The sequence below is a fragment of the Chiloscyllium punctatum genome, chromosome 42, assembly GCF_047496795.1.
Source record: "Chiloscyllium punctatum isolate Juve2018m chromosome 42, sChiPun1.3, whole genome shotgun sequence".
NCBI lineage: Eukaryota > Metazoa > Chordata > Chondrichthyes > Orectolobiformes > Hemiscylliidae > Chiloscyllium > Chiloscyllium punctatum.
The window spans coordinates 66,094,926-66,114,133 of NC_092780.1; the positions used below are offsets into that span (position 1 = coordinate 66,094,926).

General features: G+C 42.3%; 1 protein-coding gene across 1 annotated transcript in view; it reads left to right on the forward strand.

Annotated features, from left to right (window-relative positions):
• The window catches only part of map3k3 (mitogen-activated protein kinase kinase kinase 3), a 150,644-nt gene that overhangs the window by 87,464 nt on the left and 43,972 nt on the right, over positions 1-19,208 (forward strand). Inside the window, exons 9-12 of the mRNA XM_072561046.1 lie at positions 5,404-5,477; positions 6,794-6,861; positions 9,236-9,328; positions 11,209-11,397. Of these exons, the coding sequence (XP_072417147.1) occupies positions 5,404-5,477; positions 6,794-6,861; positions 9,236-9,328; positions 11,209-11,397 (424 nt within the window). The remainder of the gene's footprint in view (positions 1-5,403; positions 5,478-6,793; positions 6,862-9,235; positions 9,329-11,208; positions 11,398-19,208) is intronic.

A 19,208-nucleotide genomic window follows, 5' to 3' on the forward strand; every position in this document is an offset into this window, starting at 1 on the left:
GCTTTACACTAGAATGCCTTGTCGTGTCATTTTGCCCTTAATTCTCACGAGGGCTTGAAGGTCCACAAGTGTGACATGGATTACTCTATTAAGTGTTTGAGAAATGAAAGTTCTGGATGTAGGTTTGCTCACTGATCTGGAAGGTTCGTGTTTTAATGTTTTTGTCACCATACTAGGTAACATCAGTGAGCTTCCGGGTGAAGCACTGTTGGTATGGTTTGCTTTTTATTTGTGTTTAGGTTTCCTTGGGGTGGTGATGTTATTTCCTGTTCCTTTTCTTACTGGGTGGTAACTGGGATCCAAGTCGATGTGTTTGTTGATAGAGTTCTGGTTGGAATGCCATGCTTCTAGGAATTCTCGCGTGTGTCTCTGTTTGGCTTGTCCTAGAATGAATGGCTTGTCCCAGTCGAAGTGTGTCCTTCCTCATCTGTATGTAAAGATACTAGTGAGAGTGGGTCATGTCTTTTTGTGGCTAGTTGATGTTCATGTATCCTGGTGGTTAGTTTTCTGCCTGGTTGTCCAATGTAGTTTTAAAGCAGCAGCTAATGAACTTGAAAGACCCTACACAGACAACAAGCAAAGCTATAATGTCATTTACAAAATACCTTGCAAGAACTGTAACACACTAGTTTTACAAAATTACAAATTTCCTTGGTAACCCCAGGCAAGAAGCTTTCAGATTGCATTTTTATTTAATGTGCCAGCTCTTGCTGAGCAAAGATCCATGACCTTACATTTATTTCGATGAATATGTCATCACCTCAGGCCTCAAGAAGTTGAGGTTTTATTGGTTGAGAAAGTGTTTGCCTCTTGCCTGAAGTTAAACAAAAAGACAAAAAGCCCAGCTCACCTCTGTGTGGATGTGTGTGGAATTGTGCTCAGCATCCACTTCCTCATAGATTCCTTTTACAGAATCACTAAATACCTGGTTTGATTTCTAACACAGTGAGTATGCCTCAATGTAAAATGTGCAGCTTTTGTTTTGTTGCTTGGTACCAGAATCCTTTCCTGTGATTACTAGAGTCATTGGGGCAGACTTCGGTGCGATTAGGCGAAAGTGAGCACTACAGATGCTGGCGATCAGAGTTGATGTGTGTGGTGCTGGAAAAACACAGCCGGTCAGGTACCATCCGACGAGCAGGAGAATCAACGTTTCAAGCACAAACCCTTCATCAGGAACGAGGGTGTGGCCCAAGGGGGCTGAGAGGGGTGGAGCTGAATGGAAGGTAGCTGGGAAGGCAATAGAGAGATGAAGTTGGGGTGAAGATGATAGGTCGAAGAGGAGGGTGAAGCAGTAGGTGGGAAGGAAGATGGACAGGTCAAGAGGGCAGCGCCGAGTTGAAAGATTGGATCTGGGATAAGGTGGGGACATATGCCCTGACCAACCCCACCACCCCGTGGCCAAACACTTTAACTCCCCCTCCCACTCCGCCAAAGACATGCTGGTCCTGGGCCACCTCCATCACCAAACCTTTACCGCCTGACGCCTGGAGAATGAACACTTCATCTTCCACCTTGGGAACCTCCAACCACACTGGATTAATGTGGAATTCATCAATTTTCTCATTTACCCCCACCTTCTCCCAGATCCAACCTTCCAACTCGGCATCACCCTCTTGACCTGTCCTACCTATCCATCTTCCTTCCCACCTATGACAGAGCAGACTCAAGGGGCCGAATTGCCTGTGCATGCACTTTAGATCTTGTGTTCTTTTTTTTTAACTTCCTTAATTTTTTAGGACAAATCATGAGTCATAGTTATCAAGCACGAAACCAGACCCTTTGGTCTAATTCATCCATGTATCCTAACTGAACTAGTCCCATTTGTCTGCATTTGGCCCATATCCGTGAAAACCTTTCCTATTCATATACCTGTCCAAATATCTTTTAAATGTTGTAATTGTACTTGCCTCTACCACTTCCTCTGGCAGCTCATTCCACAAATGTACTCCCCTTTGTTGAAAAAAATCGCCCCTCCAGTCCCTTTGAAATCTTTCCCCTCTCACCTTAAACCTATGGCCTCTACCCCAGGGGAGAAGACCTCAACTATTCACCCTATCCACGCTCCTCATGATTTTATAAACCTCTATAAGGTCACCTCTCAATCATCAATGCTCCAGAAGAAAAGGTCCCAGCCTATTCAACTTCTCTTATAATGCAAATCGTCCAGTCCCAGCAACATTCTTGTAAATTTTTCGGTAACCTTTCTAGTTTAACAACATCCACCCTGGGTGACCAGAATGGAAAGCAGTGTTTCCTTCATCACAAAATGTTCTTCAATCTTTCAAGTCGAATCTGATGACACAAGTTCTATATCATCACTGAGTTTGGTTCTTTTGAAGCTGATGGATTCTCACAATGTAATGCCACCATTTATCTTGTTTTTATTATTGATGTTTACAATGATTTCTCCTGCCCTTTAACATTTAATATGTTCCTGCAATAACACATTGTTGGAAAAAAAAGACCCTTGTGTATTATTTGCCTACTTGCTGCCCAAGGCCTGCTGTGTCTGATCAACCATTTGTTTAACAGCAAGTGAAGCAGCAACAAAAAGCACAGTGCTCAATGCAGTTAATTTTACTCAAGCTCAGCCAGACTGGAGTAAAGATCCAGGTATTCATGTTCTAAATCTAAATCTAAAACAGAAAACGTGTTTCCAGAACACCAGAATACTGGTGAAAGCAGTCAGTGAATCAAACTAATCACAGCAGCAATGAAGAACAGGTCTTTGGGGAATGGAGAATTAAGCAAGGCCCTAAACAATTGAACCAATCTGCCTTATCACTATAAACCTTTTAGCGTCAAAGGCCCCTACCTCTCATTTCCTCCACCATATCCCTTCACAAACAGTAGTGAAAGAATACAAGCACTCCGATTTGACATGTCATCTGTCAGAGAAACATCTCGTTGTGGATGTGAGGAAAGCTGTGATAAAGGCATATGGGCTCAGGTTAAGGACATTGAAAGGGAGATTGACAGTGAATCCTGATTATTGCAGGCATGCTGCAGGCCAGGAGAATCCTTTCTTTCCACCTCACATTTGCCACTAAGACATATCCATCAGAGCTAGTGATACGCAGAGGAACCTGCCCAATCACACTGCAAAAGATCCCCCAGCAGTGAGAATCTGCATGTGTGCAGACACTATATCTGAGACTCCTCTAATCAGCTCAGTACACACAGGAAACTATAATTTATAGATAAGTGCTAATGGATCAGATTGCAGGTTCCTGATTGGGAAACTCTGCTGTAAAGAAACAAACTGAAAGTAAACGGAAAGAAACGAGCAAACTAACTTCAAGAGCAGATTAACCAGTAACGTGAGAGGGAACCTGAAAACCTTTTGTCAACGTACAAATAAGATTGTGGTCTCTTGTGGTGCATTGGCAGTGTCCCTATGACTGAGCTAGGAGGTCAGTGTTCAAGTCCTACTTGCTTCAGTGGTGTGTCATGGCATATTTGAAATGTTGATTTAAAAACAAATTTTAAAAGTGAGATTTCTGTGACATAGTGTACGTGCCCTTATTTCTGGGCCAAAAGGTCCAGATTTAGGTCCCACCTGATCTAGAGATGTTTCATAACATGTCTGAGCAGATTGATTTAAATAACTAAGTAAAGTATAGTCAAAGAGGGAGGGTTTGTTTTGAGACCAGAAAGAATAGCGGAAGTACTAAATTAATATGTGGCTTTAATCTTCATTCAGAATTGATGATGCTGAAGCCACCATAAAAAAGAAGTGTGTAAACAAAATGGGCATACTGAAAAATTTGGTAGCACTCAAAATGGAGTGTTATTGGGCCAAATGGGATGCATCTTAAGTTGCTAAGTGAAGTGAAAGGAGAGTTTGTAAAGGCTCTGACACAACTTTCTGAGCCTCATTGGACATAGAAATGGTGCCAAAAGGATCAGAAGACTGCACTTTTTAAAATCAGTAAACAGAAACGCAGTGAGGAATAAAGCCATCAGCCTATAATAGTGGGAAAACCTCTCAGAGACAACAATTTGAAGCAAAATTATTTGTCACTTGGAAAAATATGTTTAGAAACAACTATCAGCTTGAATTTATTAGAAGCAAATCACATTTGAGTAAATTGAAATAATGGAGAGGATTAGTAAAGATAATGTTTGCTTGTGTGTTTGGACTTTCACATTCTTGTTAATAAAATCCATGTGATGTTAAAGCAGGGGTTGTAATGAAACCACAGCTCTTTTTAAAATTTATTAATGACCTGAGCTTGAATATGTAAAGCAAAATTTCAATGTTGACAGATGAAACACAAAATAAATGTTGTAGAACTAAACAGATTAGAGTCTGTGGATATATACCAAATTAACATGATTACGTAATGGCTCTGTTTTCTCCACTTAAATAATCTCAAGCCTGATGTTTGTTTCTTGCCCCATTGTCATACCCTTTTGTTTTGCGCTTAATCACAAAATCTCTTCTACTTTTCAAAATAGCAAAAGCATTTCCCATTGTTCTTTTCTCTCCCCTGTCTCTGCCCATTCTTAAAAACTGTTACATCTCAAAATTTTACCAGCTCAGGCAAAAGGTTATCAACCTGAAATTTTGATCCAGATGCTGCAGAACTGATTTCAACTGTTTTGCTTTCAAAGTTGTTGTGTTGAAGTTGCTGGATCTGTTTCCAAGCCTTCCTTGCATTGGCCTCAAAGCCTGGAAGAATTCTAATAAAGGTGCTGCTTTTACCTGAACGTTAAAGCAATCTGAAGGAAATGTAGTCTCTGTCCTCTGAAAATTTTAGCTTTCTTAAAACATTAATTGTAAAAGAAACTTTAACCCCTCAGTAGCTTGCATCAAGTTTCATGGTACAACACATGAGCTCTGCTGATCTCCCACAGTTGTCTGCTTTAATTGGTTTTAGAGTCTATAATATTGGCTTATAATTTGTTTAAATTTTTCTGGGAATAGCTTTCATTGAGAGCATTTTTTTTTGTTATTGAATCATTGCAGGAGCTCTTCTAACTTGTGGCCTGCATTACCATCAGATTTTATTCCCTTTGTGTTTAAACCATTGTCACTGAAAAGCTAAAGGTCCTTTGTCTAACAAAATCCCCCAAAATAAGTTTACAATTTTGACTCTGGGCTATCTTCTTGGATTTCCCTGCAATGTCCAACAACAGATATTTTTAAAAGTATTATTTGTACAGTAAAATAAAACAAACAACTGCAGATGCTGGAGATGTGAAGCAACCAAAACCAAAAATTGCTAGAGAAACTCAGCAGGTCTGAAGAAGAGTCACAAAATTTGAAACATTAACTCTGCTTTCTTTCCACAATCTTCCAGAGCTCCTGAGTGTGTCCAGTTTCTGGTTCTATCATTTATACAGTGTTTGTAGAAAACTTGTGTTAATGTCAATGTAATGTAACGTTCTCTGCAGATCTACGAACCCCAGAGCAGTACCGAAAACTCCATTTCAGGCAGCTGCCAGTCCTTGGATAGGAGAGCAGAAAGGTTAGTGCAGGCTATGATGAAATCTGTTTTATCTTTGTGTTCTTGTAATTTTGCTGTTGTGGACAATGGCACTTGGGGTAACAAGAATTTATAACAATCCAAGCACAGCATGTTCCATTGGTTACTATGTTCAATTCTGCTTAGCATTTGGGCGGGACTCTGTTGGGATATTTTAATAGATTACCTGGGTATGTTCAAGGATTTATGAATAGCAGTTAATGAATACTGTAGTTAGTTAGGAGCGGGAGTCGGAGGTAGCACACAGTTGAAGTGCTGTTGTTATCTCTGAGGAACCAGAGGCACAGTGAAGCCCTGGGAGTTGTTTGGTAGCACTGTGCCATTGCAACTCAAACCCACCAGGTAATGGAAGGTCACTGGTTGAATGCTTCTGGGCACTTTGAACTTGTGAAAATCCTGGAGCTCTTAAAAGTACAGTGGAGCTAAAAGAAAGATGACTGCCAGAAAGTAGGTATTTGAGCAGTGGCAAACTACTGTTACCAGTAGTTGTATATTAGTGAATTAATTGGACAAAGGAATATTCATGAATTTTACTCAAAGGTAAAGAATCAGACTTGTGCTCCAGTATGGCTTTATGCATCCACAGGGATTCTGTCTCAGGAGACTGAACAAGTAGGAGATGAGCAGTTATTGCGGCAATCTAAGTTGGAATTGTTTTCTTTTAGGGAAATCAGAGGCGCTACACCTTTGTAAGAGAAGAGCTGGAATAGTTTGTGAGGGAGACCATGTTTCACAGAATTTTTGTGACATTCTATTTTCATTGACATCTTGGTGGGTTGCTGAGAAATTCATGGGAAATGTCTTAGTTGAATCTACCATTTGATGTGCAGTTTGTGGTTTCTTCAGCACCATAAATTTTCAATACTTCTTACACTTTTGGGGAACATTTCTGTGGGCCATTTAGAAAAGAGCAAGTTGTAAGTTTTTCCAAAGGGAAACTGTTTCAGTTCAGCAACATAGAACAGTTGGAGTTGTCTTTCCTGATTATTGCCTACCAATATGCTGACAGAGCAGTCCCAACTGGAAGTTTGACCATGACTACAGTCCATGCTACTTCATATTTACCTGTCTCAGTGGTGGTCAGTGTTGATCAATGACACCACAGCAAACACAAGTGCCTTATTGCATCTCCAAGGCTTTCACTCATGACTATTCCTTGCAAATCAAATTTGCCGAGTTCAGCTTTCCAGCAAAGGGTGGCAAGGTTTTTGCATTGATATCCACATTAGTTTAGAAATAGAAATAATCTGATCAGCCACCATGATGACATTATTAACTAATTCTTTTCAAACTTTCAGTCCGTCATATCGAAAATCCCGTATGTCCAGAGCGCAGAGTTATCCCGACAACAGACAGCTGTACCTGGGTGAGTTTGATGGTCATCTCATGAACGATTTATTTTCTGATATTATAGAAGTCTTTCACTGCCATTTCAAAGGTTTCACTGTAGATAATTCAGAGCAGATTGAGTAGAAGCTGTCCAGGGTTAAAGCAATGGGTTTTCACAATGCCTTTTTGATTAGGAAAACCTTGATTTGATTCCACTCCAGTGCAGTCACAAAGGTGGCTCATCATGGAAAAAGGAAGTTGTATTGGCATAAAGGACAAACAGGTGTCTGTTCTTTTCAAGGTGTGCTTAAGAACCTTAACAGGATGTTAAGAGGAGTTCAAAAAATACTTGGCAAAGCAGGCAATCTGTAGGCCACAGTGTGGCCAGCCAAAGGGTTCTTTGTAGCACGACAATCATCTGTTCAAAATACAGGTCAGTGTGGCTGGAAGATTTGGAAAGGAGTTTCTCCTCCAATCAGAGGACCTGGCTGGGGGTGAGGGACACAGCACGAGGGAGGGGGGAACTGGGCGGGGGTGAGGGACACAGTGGGGGGGGGGGGGGAGATCCGGGTTGGGGGGGTGTTGGTGGGATGGGACACAGCGCGGGGAATAGGGGTGCTGAATGGGGGACAGGGCGTAGGAGGCTGGGGTTTGGAGGTGAGGGATAGAGGGGGAGGGAGGGAACGTGGGCACATTGAGGGGAGAGTAGTGAGGGAAATGTAAATGACTGGGAGGTGAGGGAGTGTGTGAGCCAGCAGCTGGGAAGGAGAGTGAATTGTGTTGAGCCTTTTAAGCCCCCGAATGCTGAGGGTTTTTCATGGTAATGGACAGCAAACTGAAAATCACGGACAGTGCACAAATTACACCCATCGAGTTTAAACAGGAGTGTTCAAGTCCACTGTCACGCGTGGCACTAGAACACAAGAGTTTAGTTACAGACTTCATAGTACTACGCTCTAGGTCCTGGCTGACAAGAGATCTTACAACAGAAACAAACTGAAATCTTCCCAATGCACCCTAATTTATGAACTTGATTGCAAGAGTTACAAAAATTCACTGAAAGGTCAAGCAATTAAGATTGCAGGGCAGATGATTGGTCTTGGTTATGTATTGTTGAGTACAATGTTTTTTCACAGCGAGTGGCCTGACCCTCACTTTGCAAAACACTTACAGTTATAGAAATGTACAGCACATAAATAGATCCTTCATCCATACCAACTAGATATCCTAAATTAATCTAGTCGTGTTTAGCCCATATTCTTCTAAGCACTACCTATTGATATACCCATCAAGATGCCTTTTCAGTGCTGTAATTGTACCAGCCTCTACCACTTCCTCTGGCTGCACATTCCATGCATGTACCACCCTCTGTGTGAAAAAGTTGCCCCTTAGATCCCTTTTATATCTTTCCCCTCTCACCCTAAACCTGTGCCCTCTGGTTCTGCACTCCCCGACTGCAGGAAAAAGACCTAATCTATTTACCCTATCCATGCCCTTCATAATTTTGTAAACCTCTATAAGGTCACCCCTCAGCCTCCGACGCTCCAGGGAAAACAGCCCCAGCATGTTCAGCCTCTCCCTATGGCTCAAACCCTCCAACCCTGGCAACATCCTTGTAAATCTTTTCTGAACCCTTTCAAGTTTCACAACATCCTTCCTATAGGAAGGGAGACAAGAATTGCAAACGATATTCGAAAAGTGGTCTAACTAATGTCCTGTACAGCTGTGACATGACCTCCCAACTCCTGTACTCAATGCTCTGACCAATAAAGGCAAGCATACTGAACGCTGCCTTCATTATCCTGTCTACCTGCGACTCAAGTTTAAAAGAACTGTGAACATGCATTCCAAGGTCTCTTTGTTCAGCAACACTCCTCAGGACCTTACCATTAAGTGTATAAATCCTGCCCTGATTTGCCTTTCCAAAATGCAGCACCTCTCATTTCTCTAAATTAAACTCCATCTGCCACTCCTCAGTCCATTGGCCCAACTGATCAAGATTCCATTGTAATCTGAGGTAACCGCCTTCGCTGTCCAGCACACCTCCAATTTTGGTGTTATCTGCAATGTACTTAATTATACCTCCTATGTTCACATCCAAATCATTTCTATAAATGATAAAAAAAACACAGTGGACCCAGCACCAATCCTTGTGGTTCTATAACAGAATGAAGGGTTTATGTACAGGGAACCACGCTGAAACAAGTGATAGAGCCCTCAGAGTAATTTGGCAGAAAATGAACAAATGGGGAAATGTTTGTGTTGCATTGAAAAAGTGAATGATTTCTATATGTATTCTTTATCTATTCAATACATTACATGTTAAGTATGATTCAACTTCAAAGAGATTTGGCTAAATTGTCTACTATCTTAACATTTTGCTAAGTCCCCTTAATTGTTTCTTTCTTCAGACCGTGAGAACCATGTCTATGATAAGGCTGGAAAAGGGGGCACCTATCCCCGACAGTTCCATGTGCCTGTCCACCAGAAAGATTATGGTGATGGTGAGTATGGTGCAAATTGCATATGTAGGAGTTATGTAGATTGCCCTGTCAAGTGGTTATAAAAGATCCAATTGCACTATTCTAAAAGTTAACATGAAAATTCTTTCCAGTGTCCTGGTCAGCATTTGTTCCTCAAGCATCATCACAAAATCAGACCAAAGGAGCAGCAGCAGGCCATTCAGCCTGCTCTCTCATTTAGTGAGATCTAGGCTGATCTGATCGTTTTCGACTCCACTTTCCTGCTTTTTTCCCATCACCCTCGGTTCCCTATCTGATATTTTAAAGATATCTACCTCTGTCTTGACAATCCTGTACGGTTTAAAAAAAATTCCACAGATTCATAGCCATCAGAAGAGATTCCTCCTCATCTCTGGGTATTGTTGCCTTGCTGTGATTAAGAGATTTTTGTTTGCATATTGATCGTACAATGCTTTGTTGTACCTTAAGTCATGAAAGGTGCTGTATCAATGATTTTAGTTCTTTTACTACCTGAGCACATTCTTGATGCATGCAGCTTGAGTTTTTCATTAGTGTGGTTTCAGTTCGGGTTCTGACCTACATGAATGTTTTCATTAAAAGGCAGGGCGATGACAGTCAGGAGTAGTGTTGCACCTTAGCCTCAGTCACCTGGGTGAAGCCAGGTGCTGCAGAAGGAGCAGTACTAATTTCTGGGATGAAGGGGGTTTCCATGATGAATGGTAGACTAGTTGAACTTGTATTGCTAGACTTTAAAAGAATGAGAGGTGCTCTTCAAACATGAGATATTGAGAAGCCATGACTGCAGTGGATGCAGAAAGGATATTCCCCCTTTGAGAGAGACCCGAACTAGGGGGCAGTTTAAAAACAAAAGGTCTCCTACTTAAGTCAGAGATGGAGATTCTGTTTTTGTGAGTCATTAGGCTGTCTATTTCTCTTTCCCAAAGATTAATGAGGGCTGGGTTGTTGATTATTTTTAGGGTTTAATTAGATTCTTGACTGAGCAGGATTCAAAGGGGATAGGTGCAGACAAGAAAGTAGTAACCACAACCAGGTCAACTGTGATCATATCCGATGGCAGAGTAGGTTTGAGGAACTGCATGATCTACTTTTCCTAATTTGCATTTTCAGATGTCCCACCTGTCTGCCTGAGATCAATCACTTCAGGACAGTCTGAAGATTGAACCCTCAGCCCGTTTCTTTCTTCATGGTATGGGGTTGTACCATAGTAATCATTTCCGTGCTGAATCATCTTTGAAGCTTAAAGTGAATAAATGTGCCAGTGCTTGCATTCAGAGTTGCAGCTGCCAATGTTAACCAAAGTTAGATGAGATCAAATCACTTATCACCACAGGATTACTGGAGAGTGATGATAAACTAGAATCCACCATATTTGCTCCATGTTCCAAGGCTGTTGAAGACACTTCTAGTGTGACTGCTGTTGATCAAGGTGTAGCAACAGACAGTTTGCTTTATTAGTACCTGTGACATAGTTTCATTCAGGCCAACTTTGATAACTGGCCACTGCTGAGTTATCACATTTCAGCTGAGGTAGAAATTGAGGTACTTACAGCTGACTTGAGTTCTTGCTCCCAGGCACTAGGTGAGGTGGGGCTCAGGATGGTTGTGACGTCTTATTAGGGTTAATCGACTGCCAAAACTGCCACTGAAATGTGAATGAGGTCCTGGGAACACTGACTCATGTTGAAATGATAATGATTCAACTCCCTTCAAGAGGAAAAAGAGTCAGTGCTGGGAGTAAGGAATACTTGAGCCTAATGTGCAATCCAAGGACTGCAAGCCATCTCCAGCTGACATGTAGCTTGAATCTTACCTGTTATTGGTTTTAGAAAATTAAGTGCAAGACTTCAGCCTCCTTGACGGTTATTTATTTTGTTCTTCAGGACGGAGAACCTTCCCAAGGATTCGCCGACAGCAAGGGAACCTGTTCACCCTCGTCCCTTCCAGCAGGTCACTGAGTACAAATGGGGAGAACATGGGTTTGGCTCAGTACATGGACAGCAGGGGGAGAATTCGCAGTGGTGACATCGAAAATACACTCTCAGTGCAAGAGAGGAATGTTCCCACGAAATGTAGGTCGATCTTTATTTTACTATTGTAATTTTGGGCCCTTTGCAAGTGCATTGTCAGGACTGCATGTGATCAAGTTTGTTTCAGTATCTTCAATTGGCATTTCATTGCATCCACACACTGCGCTAACAGATGCATGAGGGCAGTGGCACAAGGGTGCAGCAGGATCTGTGAAGTGTGGACTTGCAGCAAGTCAAAGTATTTCTTTCCAGAAAGACTGAGCACAAACTGGAGACAGAATTGAATCGGCAAATATTACAAAAGTGGTACAAACTATTCAGCCTGCCCTCTGAAAGAATTATGTACCTGCCCTATCATTTGATCCACTGTTTTATTTGAAACTATTATGTCTTTAATTCCACCACTGTTTCAGGAGGAACACTCCATGACTCCAAGCAGAAAACATAATTGAATATCTAGCATCATATTTATTATTAAAAATCACAACTCCAGTTTATAGTCCACCAGTACAGGTTTATTTGGAAGTACAAGCTTTTGGATGCTGTTCCTTCTGTGTCTGATAGAATTTAAATTCACTACCTGATGAAGGAGCAGCATCTAAAAGCTTGTACTTCCAAATAAACCGTGTTGGACTATAACCTGGTGATGTGTGATTTTTACCTTTGTCCACCCCAGTCCAACAGCAACACCTCCACATCGTGTTTATTATTGATTAACCTATGTTGTTGATTACTAGAAATATGCTTCCCTTACTTATCTTATGGCACTTGATAATATTGGGCACTCTTATAGAATCATAGAGTATCACAGCACAGAAAGAGGCCCTTTGGCCCATCATGTCTACTATGGTGATCAAGCACCTATCCAATCCTAATTTCCAGCACTTGGTCCATTGCTTTGTATGCTATGGCATTTCAAGCGTTTGTCTAAAACTTGTTAAATGTTCTAATGATTCATGCCACTAACGCCCTTTTTCAAAAGTGAGTTCCATATACCACCACCACCACACCGTGCGCCCCCCCCCCTCCACACACACACACACACACACACACACACACACACACACACACACACACACACACACACACACACCACATATCATCTGAATGAAAGAAAAAAATTCTTATTAACTCTAAACCTCCTGCCTTTTAGCTCCTGGTAATGAAGTCCGAGCCGAAAAGCAAATACTTATTCCTATTCCCCCTATCAATGCTCTTAGTAATTTTATACTCCTCAATCAGGTCTCTTCTTCCTCCTCCTCCTCCTGCTCAAAGGAAAACAATCCAAGTCTGCATTGTATCTCTCTTCATAGCCGCAATACTTGAGTCCAGGCAACATCCTGATGAATCTCCTCTGCATCCTCTCCTGCTAATGTCCTCTCTTCTGATTTACAAGAGCCTCAGTTTTCTGTAGTATCTCCTCATAGCCAAAGACTCCTTATCCTTAATACCATGGTGACTCCTGTTCATAGCCGTAAAAGCCTTCCGACAGTGGGTAGCCTAAAATTAAACTGATTTCTAATAACTTTCTCAATCATCGATTCTCTCTTTGCTTTTGCCTTATAAGATTCTGCCTATAAAATATCACCCGATGTGGCCTCCCCTATATTGGGGAGACAGGCAGCCTACCTGAGGAACGTTTCAGAGAACACCTCTGGGACACCCGGACCAACCAACCCAACCACCCCGTAGCCCAACACTTCAACTCCCCCTCCCACTCCACCAAGGGCATGCAGGTCCTTGGACTCCTCCATCGCCAGATCATAGCAACATGACGGTTGGAGGAAGAGCGCCTCATCTTCCGCCTGGGAACCCTCCAACCACAAGGGATGAACTCAGATTTCTCCAGTTTACTCATTTCCCCTCCCCCCCCCCCCCCACCTTGTCTCAGTCAAATCCCTCGAACTCAGCACCGCCTTCCTAACCTGCAATCTTCTTCCTGACCACTCTGCTCCCACCCCACTCCGGCCTATCACCCTCACCTTGACCTCCCTCCACCTATCGCATTCCCAACATCCCTCCCCCAAGTCCCTCCTCCCTACCTTTTATCTTAGCCTGCTGGACACACTTTCCTCATTCCTGAAGAAGGGCTCATGCCCAAAACGTCGATTCTCATGTTCCTTGGATGCTGCCTGACCTGCTGCGGTTTTCCAGCAACACATTTTCAGCTATAAAATATCAAGTCTTGCTTTTTTTTTGGCAGTGTTAGCTACTTAACCTTCTACCTTGTACGTGTGAATCCTAATGAGTGTCCATACCTTCACTCCATTTAGTGTTACATTTAGTGACCCATTCCTAGCTGTTGTTTGTCCTCAGCTCACATTGACCCATTAGAATTACTTCTAAATCACTCTCTTTTAAAAATAGAATTCCTACAGTGTGGCAACATGCCCTTCGGCCCAAAAAGTCCACACTGACCCTCCGAAGAGTAACCCACCCAGATCCATTCCCCTAAACCTACACCTGATGGACCTACTCCACATCCCTGAACGCTCTGGGCAATTTAGCATGTACCTAACCTGCACATCTTTGGATTGTGGAAGGAAACCGGAGCATGTAGAGGAAACCCACACAGACACGGGGAGAATGTGCAAATTCCACACAGACAGTCGCCCAAACCTGATGCTGAGAGGCAGCAGTGCTAACCACTGAGCCACTGTGCCCCCTTTCACCTATGTTATTGCTGATGTTTTGAGAATTAGATAAAAAGTCTTTAATTTTACTAATCCTTCTAATTGTTGATGCACTGTTGTCCTTAGAGTCTCTTTTCCTTCCTGACTGACTTTGCTTGTACCTATGTTGTTTTATTACCTCAATATTTCTCTTTATAATCTATAATTCACCCTTCACTGGAACGAACTGCCTCAAGTCCAAACCTACAGCCCTGGTTATACACTTTGCTTGGACACAATTCCAGCCTTGCCAAATTGGAGACCATGCCAGTGGCAAGTTTCCTTTTATCCAACTATAAGACATAGGAGCAGAAATTAGACCATTCAGCCCATTGAGTCTGCCTGCCATTCAGTCATGGCTGATAAGTTTCTCAACCTCGTTCTCCTGCTTTCTCCTCGTAACCCTTGATACTCAGGAACCTATCTATCTCAGTCTTAAATATGCTCCATGACCTGTTCCTCTACAACCTTCTGTGGCAGTGAATTCCATAGATTCACTGCTCTCTGGCTGAAGAAGGTTCTCCTTATCTAAAAGGTTGTAAAAGGTCTTCCCTTCACTCTAAGGCTATGCTGTTGGGCCCTAGTCCCCACTACCAAAGGAAACATCTTCCCAACATCTACGCTGTCCAGGCCATTCAGTATTCTGTATGTTTCAATTAGATTCCACCTCTACCCCCCCCCCCCCAGTCCTTCTAAACTCAGAGTATAAATCCAGAGTCCTTAAATATTCCTCACATGTTCAGCTTTCCACTCCTAGGACTATTCTCATGAACCTCCTCTGAACACACTCCAGGGCCAGTACATCCTTTCTGAGATATGGGGCCAAAAGCTGTGCACAATTCTCCAAATATGGTCTGACCATAGCCTTATGGAAACTCTGAGAAAGGATCACTCAGCCTGAAACATTATCTCTAATTTCTGTCCACAGATGCTACCAGACCTGCTGAGCGTTTCAGGCAATTTGTTTTTGTTTCTGATTTTCAGCATCTGCAGTACTTAGTTTTTTTATTGCTAATGTAACACCCTTACTTAAAAAGAGGAGGCAGACAAATCCAAGCAACTATAGACCAGTTAGTTGAATATCAGTCATTGGAAATATGTTAGCGTCTGTTATAAAGAATGTATAGAGCATTAAGCAGGTTGATAAAGGGGAGCCAGTAGATGTAATAAATTTGGATTTCCAAAGGCGTTCGATGGGTACTGCATGTAAGGCTACTTTGGAATAAACGAGCCATGATGGCAGGGGGAAAATAAATGAGTATGGATAGAAAATCATCTGATTATCAGAAGTCAGAGAGTTAGAATGAGGAGAGCATTTAGGAGTGGAATTAGTGGAATACAGAGGGTTCATTGTTGGGGCTACAATTATTTGCAATATATATTAAGGACGTGAGTGAGGAAAGTCAGTATTACATTTGCTAATATTACATTTGCCAATGACACAAAAATAAGCGGATAGGCAAGTAATGCAGATGACACCAAGAGTCTGTAGAGATATATATTGGCTAAATTAGTTGGCAGGTCAAGTCTGAATAATTGTGGCTGTTCTGGGGTGGGGGAGGTGACCAGTGTGAGTACTTGAGATGTCAGTTCACATTTGGGAGTTAGAGCAACTTTTTAATTCATCCAGTCTTGCTTGGATAATGAGTTAAGGAAGCCAAACCCTCTGAAGTCTCCAACTCTTAACTCTGTTTCAGAAGGTTCCATGTACTGAATAATTACCCATTAGATACTTGAACTTCCTATTCAGTTTCCATGGAACCAGTGCTTTGAGACCTCAGCATAGTCTTAATGCACATTTTCCAGGATATGACCAGTTTCTGAATGTTTGGAGACAGAGAGATCTGGGCCTTTGTCCCCAGGTGTGTTATGAATAGAATGTGGGAGGCTGAACAGGACAGCATTCAAATAAGGCAGCACGGTGGCTCAGTGGTTAGCTCTGCTACCTCACAGCGCCAGGGACCCGGGTTCAATTCCAGCCTCGGACAACTGTCTGTTTGCACATTCTCCCTGTGTTTGCATGGGTTTCCTCCGTGTGCTCCAGTTTCCTCATACAGTTCACAGATGTGCAGGTTAGGTGAATTAGGTGAATTCCTGCAGGTCAGGAATGTGTGGATTACGTGCATTAGTCAGGATAAATGTAGAGTAATAGGCTAGGGAAGTGGGTCTGGGTAGGATACTCTTTGGACGCTTAGCATGGACTTGTTGGGCTGAATGACCTGTTTCTGCCCTGTAGGGATTCTATGTAATTCACATTGATATACTTATAGGGAGATTGCAATGGTCATGTTATGGTAATATGACTGAACTAATCATTCTAGAGCTACAGGCTAAGGTCAAAGAGGCAGGGGTTCAAATCCCACCATGACAGAAAACTAATCTAATGACAGCCATGTAACCATTACCAATTAATAATCAGTTAATGTTGCCATAGTTCCAGAGGACCACAGGTTGCGCTGTCATTAGACAGAGGGGTATTGGTTGTGTGTGTAACTTTAGGATTATTTTTCCAATGTATTACCCTTTCAAAAAGTTTTTATTTTGACCAGGAAGTCTCCAGTTTTCTGATAAACTGATCTCAGTGGATTAGGGACAGTAGGGAAACTTGATATCAACACAGAGAGGTGATGCTGGAGTAAATTTCTTGATTATTGATCTAAGTCAAGTATGGGATTATATCAGATGCAATCGTATTGGGAAAAGTAATGCTCTGTCTGCCAACATTCCACACCCTGCACTTATTAACACAGTGACACTTGAGTGAAACTAAGACTATGCCTTAGTAACTGCACCTTCGTAGAGTATGATGTATAAAGACAGGAAGAGACTTTTTTTTCCCCTTGATGAAGGGAGTTAAATGGGAGGAGGTTGGGGCTGGGGGGAAGATAGTTGTGGTCGGGTGGGGGGAGGGGAAATGAGAAAACTGGTGAAGTCCACGTTGATGCCATTGGGTTGAAGGGTCCCGAGGTGCAAGATGAGGCGTTCTTCCTCCAGTTTCAACCTTCCAGCTCAGCACCATCCTCATGACGTGTCCCATCTGTCAATCTTCCTTTGCACTCATCTGCGACACCATTACCTCTGCTTCCATCCACCTATTGCACTCTTAGCTACCTTGCCCCCAGCCCCAACCTCCTCCCGTTTAGCTCTTCAACCCAAGGATCCCAGCCCCATTCCTGATGAAGAGCTTTTGCCCGAAACGTTGATTCTCCTGCTCCCCGGATGCGGCCTGACCTGCTGTGCTTTTCCAGCGCCAGTCATAAAGTCCTGGGGTAAGTGGGTTTAGATGGTTGCTTTTGACCAGCTGTGATTCTAAAAGATTTACCAGACCAACATGTGCTTTATGAAGAAAGGTTAGACCAGCTAAGCATTTTTATCCTCTGGACTTTAGAAATTGCAGTGACTTTGTTGAACATACAAGATCAAGTGAGGTTTTCAAAGAGTAGATGTGGACAGATTGTTTCTTGAGAGAATCTAGAATTGGGAGTCATTGTTTAAAAATTATTTAAAGCAGATGAGGCAATTTTTTTTTCTCTCTGACCGCTATGAGTCTTTGAAAATCTGTCCCTGAAATGGTGGTGGAAGCAGACACCTTGTTTATTTTTAAGACAGAGGTGATAGGTTCTTGTTAAGGAGTAGGGTAAAAGCTTAGAGGTGGGCGCAACTGTGAATGTAAGGTTAGAATCCGATCAGCCATGATCTAATTAAATGGCGCAGCAGCCGTGGAATACCATGTAGTCTTCTCCTTTTCTATGTTCATATGAATAAAATGTGACGAAGACAAAGGGAGTACTGATGAAAAACTATGAGGGAGTTCAGGAATGAGGGCCTGCAGCAATTTATGATTTGTGCCTGTACATAGTTTATATATAGTTTAATATTTACCTCAATGCAACCAAAAAGCAAAACAAAAGATTTAGTGAAGTATTTAATTCAGTAGCATCATCAAATTAAATATTGTGAACTGCAAAATATTGCCTTTGGAATGATTGAGCATCATAATTATGCAATAAGTGAATTAACAGAGAGATTTATAGAACATAAAACATTTCAGCGCAGTACACACCCATCGGCCCTCGATGTTGCACCGACCTGTGAAAATAATCTGATGCCCATCTGACCTACACCGTTTCATTATTATCCATATGTATGTCCAATGATCATTTAAAAACCCTTAACATCGGCAAGTCTACTACTGTTGCAGGCGGGCCATTCCACGCCTCTACTACTCACCAAGTGAAGAAACTACCCCTGATATCTGTCCTCAATCTATCACCCCTCAATTTAAAGCTATGTCCCCTCATGTTAGCCATCACCATCTGAGGAACAAGGCTCTCACTGTCCACCTATCTAACCCTCTGATTATTTTATACGTCTTGATTAGGTCACTTCTCAACCCTTTTCTCTCCAACAAAAACAGCCTCACGTCCCTCAGCCTTTCCTCGTAAGACTTTCCCTCCATACCAGGTAACATCCGAGTAAATCTCCTCTCAACCATTTCCAAAGCTTTCACATCCTTTGTATAATGTGGTGACCAGAACTGTACACAATACTCCAGGTGTGGCCGCAACATTGTCTTGTACAGCTGAAGCATGACCTGGTGGCTCCGAAACTCAATCCCCCCCGACCAATAAACGCCAACATACTATATGTCGCCGTAACAACGCTATCAGCTTGGGTGGCAACTATCATGGATTTATGCATCAGGATACCGAGATCTCTTTGTTCATCTACACTGCCAAGAATTTTACCATTTAGCCCAGGACTCTGCATTCCTGTTACTTGTTCCGAAGTGAACCACCTCACACCTTTCCGCATTCAACTTCATTTGCCACTTCCCCGCCCAGCTCTGCATGTTATCTATGTCCCCGTGTAACCCACAACATCCTTTGGCACTACCCACAATTCTGCCTGTCGTAGTGTCATCCGTAAATTTATTAACCCATCCTTCTACGCCCATATCCAGATCATTTATAAAAATGACAAACAGCAGTGGCCCCAAAACAGATCCTTGTGGCACACCACTGGTAACTGAACTCCAGGATGAACATTTCTCATTAACCACCACCCTGTGTCTTCTTTCAGCTAGCCAATTTCTGATCCAAACCGATAAATCACCTTCAATCCCAAAACTCCGTATTTTGTGCAATAGCCTACCGTGTGGAACCTTATCAAACACCTTAC